Source organism: Nannospalax galili, unplaced genomic scaffold (assembly GCF_000622305.1).
Source record: "Nannospalax galili isolate Female #2095 unplaced genomic scaffold, S.galili_v1.0 scaffold875, whole genome shotgun sequence".
NCBI classification, from domain to species: Eukaryota; Metazoa; Chordata; class Mammalia; order Rodentia; family Spalacidae; genus Nannospalax; species Nannospalax galili.
In genome coordinates, this window is record NW_008337059.1 from 3,735,359 (window position 1) to 3,741,398 (window position 6,040).

At 43.1% G+C, this 6,040-nt stretch overlaps 1 protein-coding gene across 2 annotated transcripts in view; it reads left to right on the plus strand.

The window, feature by feature from the left end:
- Blnk (B cell linker) overlaps positions 1 to 6,040 on the plus strand; it is an 80,849-nt gene that overhangs the window by 56,294 nt on the left and 18,515 nt on the right. For both annotated transcript variants that reach the window (XM_008831996.3, XM_017797877.1), the window contains exons 9-12: positions 110 to 179; positions 2,327 to 2,354; positions 3,165 to 3,207; positions 5,665 to 5,749. In XM_008831996.3, the coding sequence (XP_008830218.1) occupies positions 110 to 179; positions 2,327 to 2,354; positions 3,165 to 3,207; positions 5,665 to 5,749 (226 nt within the window). The remainder of the gene's footprint in view (positions 1 to 109; positions 180 to 2,326; positions 2,355 to 3,164; positions 3,208 to 5,664; positions 5,750 to 6,040) is intronic.

The following is a 6,040-nucleotide window of genomic DNA, read 5'->3' on the forward strand; positions in this document are numbered from 1 at the left end:
AGACACATGCACTTCACTGAAAACAACCCAAAATGTGTCTCAAAAAGGCTAGCCTCAGAGACCACCAGGGGACAAGGCATAGGAACTGACCTGTGTATGTACTGTGCAGGTCGAAACAGCGGTGTCTGGGACTCCAAATCATCTTTGCCTGCTGCGCCATCCCCACTGCCAAGGGTCGGGTAAGTACTGAATGAGGAGAGTGGCTGTGTATGATCTGGGTATGGAAGATGGTGGGACCCTGCTACCCTGCTGACCCCTATTAGAATTCTCCAATCCCATGGCATCCTTTAGGTTGGACCAGAGGAGCCTCCACTGACATTGGAAATGAGTTTTGCTTCCCATAGAGGTAGTTTTGGTTAAATAGTGAATTCACTGACTCACAGTGTTTTGCAAGGCATCCCGACTTTCAGCACCTGAGTAGTTGGGAATTAGCAGGTTCATTCTACTCCCTTGCCTACTTTGCAAGTATTGTGGCCTATAAATGAATGACCAGGCATGAACACACATTAGGGTGGACGTTCATCCCAGCAGCACTGCAGAGCCTGCTTTGTAGGACAATGCAGAAGCACTTCTTGCTTATGGGACTTAAAGGGGCTTTGAAAACTACTGGGTGAGTATGGTAACATGTTATTACACACTTACAGGCTGGAAAGAAGGCTCAGAGGTTAAAAAAACAAAATACTCTTCCAGTTCAATTCCCAGCACTTGTCAGGTGACTTAAGACACCCTTAACTCCAGCTCCAGAGGATCCCACACCTCTGACCTCTGTGGGTACCCACACACAGACACATATTCATATACATAATTTTAAAAATATTTTACTTATTATTTTTATTTTCATGTGTATGCGTGTAATTGCCTGCATGTAGGTAAATGCACCCGTGTCATGCAATGCCAGCAGAGGACAGAAGAGGCAGTCAGATCCCCTGGAAATGGAGTTATAGACAGTTGTTAGCTGCCATGTGGGATTCAAACCTGGGCCTTCTGCAAGAACAGTCAGTGTTCTTATCCACGGAGCCATCTCTCCAGCCTATACATAATTTTTAAACAAAATGATTTTTTAAATAAATCACACTACATATGTCCAAAACTGACCAGAGTGGTTATAGTCTTAGTTCTGCCCTAGTGAAAACCGAAGTAAACTTCAATTTCACAGGTATGTTAAAACCAGAACTGCACACTTCTCTCTTGGCTCAGTTTTAATCACTTTAAGCACGTTCCTTAGCCTCTCTGAGTCTGTTTCCTCATCTCTAAAATATGAAAATAATATACATGTTAAAGGTCATTTAAATGGCTTAAATAATCTGCAAGAAGCTTAACCTAGTTCCAGATAGACATCTTAAAGACATTTAGAAATTTTTAGTATTCTTCCCCTGTACTTGAGTTCTCAGCCAAAAACAGAGGGAGTGGGGGAAGAGATAGAGGCAGAGGAAGAAGGAGGAGGACAAGGAGGAGGACGAGGAGGAGGAGGACGAGGAGGAGGACAAGGAGGATGAGGAGGAGGACGAGGAGGAGGACAAGGAGGATGAGGAGGAGGAGGAGGAGGAAGATGAGGAGGAGGACGAGGAGGACGAAGAGGAGGAGGAAGAAGAGGAGGAAGAGGGAAGAGGAGGCAGAGGGGGAGGATGAAGAGGAGAAGGAGAAGAATAGGGGAAAGGGGAGGGGAGAGGGAAGAGAAAGAAAAGGAGGAAGGGGGAGAGGACAGAAGAGCTGAAGAAAGAAAAGAGGAGCAGAGGCGTAAAGCCTTAGCAATATTAAATTGGGCACTCTATGTAAGCCAAGATAAACAGGAATGTTAGCACAGGCACAGACCTTCAGAACCAGAAATCACAGTGGTTTCAAACTAGCTGAGCTTTGGATGTCTCTGAAGACACACATGCACTGGAGAGTAGTCACCTAGAAGCAGGGCAGAAATCGGGATGGGAATGTGCTGGTTACAGCCTCGCCTGCCAGGAGGCACTCTCTTCTTCGCTTGTGTGCAGGGGAAGGGCCTGAATACACCTTGTTTCTTAGTTCAAGTGGAAGAAACTAAAGCTCACACTTGCCTTGCTGCTAAGAGGACAGCCCAAGTCACCAGGTAGTTAGCAGCAGAACTCCAAGTGCTGGATCTCCTGACTCACTGGCAAATGGGCTCTGGTTTATTGACATTAACCCTTCCACATCTGTCTAGACTCTGAGGTTAGGAAGATCACAATTAAATTCCCTTCTATCGCTTTTTCCCTTCAAGAGCAGTCTCCCATGCAATGGTATCTCTTTCATTATCATGTTTTAGAGCTACTTCGTCTTCCTTCTGTTTTAATAATATTCATCTCCTTTTATTCCCCAGGAAAAAACCAGCTACACCACTGAAAGCAGTAAGTTAGTTCTGCACTTAAAAATACTTCACATTTCCTGCAATATTTATCCTTAATCTTCTCATTTAAAGTTGACAATACTTCCAACTATGGTGAACACAGCAGCCTTAGCAACTAAAACTGCTCCCCAGACAGCTCAGAGGAACTACAGATCCTCAGGTAGCCCAGAGGGTACTACTTGGGATAAGCTGGTGCTTGCTGGATTCTGTTAGCTTCCCTGAGTGTATAACAGATCAGAAAGGCTGTGCAGGCTCCTCTCCTCCATCCCCGGGGTCTTCCCTGAATGAAGCCTCTGCCCACTTCCTGCCTTGCTGACCCTAGAGCAAATGGTAGGCCATTGTGTATCAGACAAAAAACCACAGAATAAACTGGGCTCCTGGCTAGAACTGGGTGAAATGGACCAGCCCATTAAGCGAGGCAGCCCCGCTGGACCCGAACCTACTCTAGAGCCTGACAGTGACCATCACTCAGCGAACACATAAAAGGTGGGACCATGAAACCAAAGCCAGATGCCAGGTGCCCAGTGCACAGGGCTACTGCCTGGCAGCTGCTGGGGGTCATGATGTCCATCAACACTGTTGACAGAGTAGTGATGTCCCCACACCAAGATGGCACTACACTGCTCCTCCCATGAGACATGTCTATCCTTCGTTCACTGATTGCAAAGGTTAGGCTAGAAACTGTGTTTTTGTTTCCTTGTTGTGATTTAAAGAAAGCTCTGCCAGCACATTTATTTTAATGCTATTGCTTTGGCTTTTATTTCTATGCTCTGCTATTTTAATCATCTCTGCCTTTTTCTTTTTAATATAGCCTCCAGTTGCCTCTCCACAGAATGCATCAAATGTTTGTGAAGGTAAATTTATTTATTTTGAAGGTCGAGCATGTCCTCTAAAAGTAATTTTTTAATTAAGGGTTTGTATATAAACGTAATTCTGAATTTCATTATTTATGACCCAATTGTAACTATGAAGCCGACTCTTCTAAACAAAGACTCTTTCATTTGGTCGCAGCAGCAGGGCTTGCTTAGGGCCTAGAGTTAGTGGGCAGAGCCTGTGGCAGAAGCTACAGCCCGACTGCTGTTAGAAACCTGCTGTTGCAGATGACTAGACCAGCCAGGAAACAATAAGGTAATGCTACTAATTTAGAGCCACTCATATCTCATAACTAACAGCTTAGAAAAGGCAATGAACTCTTAAAATTTGTTTAACAAGTTATTTTGCTGTCTTCAAAGGTCAAATGTCTGTCTTCTAAGTACATCTTCACATGACTTTGTTTGACCATAACTCAAAAACCTTACTTTTTAATAACTTCTCCATTAAAAAATTTCGTATTTGAAAAATGAGATTGGGGAAGGGAAAAGAGAAAGAATCATTCATGATATCAGCACTTAGAATATGGAGACATTCAAGTCCTGCATGCATCTAACACTGTGCACAAAGGCGCCATGTGCTCAGTCACAGTGAGTGTCCTTTCACTGTGTCCTGAGTCAGTGTCTGTGTAGAGCCAGCTGGTGTCCCTGATGAGTAACAGTGGCTAAACATGCACTAGCTCCTATCTCCGTTTTAATTTGATTAAATTTTATTTTTATTTAATTTCTAAATCTGTTTCTAGGCCCTCTCCTGCCATGCGTTCTCTGCCTTACCTTTGAAACTATTCTCTTCTTGAATGGCTTGCGCATGCCTTGCATGTCCTATGCTCTACCACGATGAGCAGGAGAGCAAGGGCAATACTTCAAGGTCTCAGCGATGTCCAAAACCAAGCTAGTGGAGGCTCCTAGCTGACCACCCCCCTTGTAATCCCTCTTTCCCAAAGGCTTCCAATAAGGGAGCTTGGCTTACTGCTTTCTTTGTACTATTTCAAGAGCAGAGGCCATGGGCATTTAACTCCAAAGAAAGGAAGCAGCCTCTTCTTGTCCTACAGGGAAGCCTCGGCACCGTGAAAGGTCAACAGGAAGGAAACAAAGAGCAGCTTTAGACAGTGCAGGCCTTTACTGGAGGTTTACTTGAAGCGGGGATGTCTGCAATCAGAGCCTGCTGTCTGTTTACAAGCTGGGGTAGTTTGAGGGCAGAAGAGGGCAGGGAAGGAGGTTGAAAAGTTTCCCTTTTTGGTTGGCTGTTGGCCATTCCTATGGATGGATAACCTGTGAGCAGTCAGTTAAGGAATGTTAGGTGATTGATAAACATCTCTCTTGGGCTGGCCATTACTGAGGGTCTTTAGGGCAGGGCAGTAGGGAATCTAGGGAAACAAGTTACTTTGTTAATCTCCAAGTATATGCCCATTGTATACCCTTCTTCAAGAAAACAGTGAAATGAAAGTTATATTCATATTATAGGGATAACCTTGAATTTGATCCAAGTTACTTTAGCCGTGGAAACCAAAATTACTGTCTTTTGGGGAATTGTCGCAGGTCATCCAAAGGAAAAGGTTTTACAGAATACTGTGGCCCTGGCTAACAGACCATAGAGGCAACATGGTGTGGTCAAATCTTAAGGCTACTAGAACTAATGTGGTCATTGGCTCTCCTTTGGAAATTACCAAATTTTAAAGAAACAAACACAAATTTAGCATGACTAGTAACCTGCCACATATTTGAAATATATTCAGAGGTTCAAGACTTTCTGAATTTAAGTGCACCGCAATTAACTCTGAACTTGGTCTTACCACTTATAGCATTTGAGTCTTTGAGTCCTTACTGTTTCTGTTCCTGTAGCTGTTTTACCTTTATTAATGGCTCAGAAGTAAAGTTTCCTATGGGCATCCACAGAAATTTGTTAAGCTCCAAGTATATGCCCATTGTGTACTCTTCTTCAAGAAAACAGTGAAATGCAAGTATTACATTATAGGGATAACCTTGATTTTGATCCAATTAATTTTTTCAAAAAAATAAATCATTCATAAATCCTCACATTTTTCCTCTCATCAGTAATACGTTACTTTGACTAATCAAGACACACCAGGGTACACTAACACCTGGAGAAGCAGAGGGTGAGTTAGGTCGAGGGCTGCCAAGCCCTGTTGTCTCCTGGCACCTACCTGTACTCAGACACTTAAAGGTCCGGCACACAGGTTCAGTCTCCATACACATTGCCAGGGGAGGGGCACAGAGATGCCAGTATGGCCTGTAACACTTCTAGGATGAGGGTCCTGGACCCAAGAGCACGAACACACTAGCAGAGTGGTAAGTGTACACACCGAGAATGCCTTAGAAGACATCTGGCCAAATTGGGTCCTATTTGACTGATGTGGCTGGATTTGAATGTGGAAAGAGACATTTCATTCCAATACTGATATGAGAATTCTCTTGATCCAGAAAAGCCTATTCCTGCTGAACGCCACCGTGGATCTAGTCACAGACAAGACACTGTGCAGTCACCTGTGTTTCCTCCTGCCCAGAAGTAAGAATCATTTACTTTTTTTTTATTTATTTATTTATTTATTTATTTATTTATTTATTTATTTATTTGGCTGGATTTGAATGTGGAAAGAGACATTTCATTCCAATACTGATATGAGAATTCTCTTGATCCAGAAAAGCCTATTCCTGCTGAACGCCACCGTGGATCTAGTCACAGACAAGACACTGTGCAGTCACCTGTGTTTCCTCCTGCCCAGAAGTAAGAATCATTTACTTTTTTTTTATTTATTTATTTATTTATTTATTTATTTATTTATTTATTTATTTAATA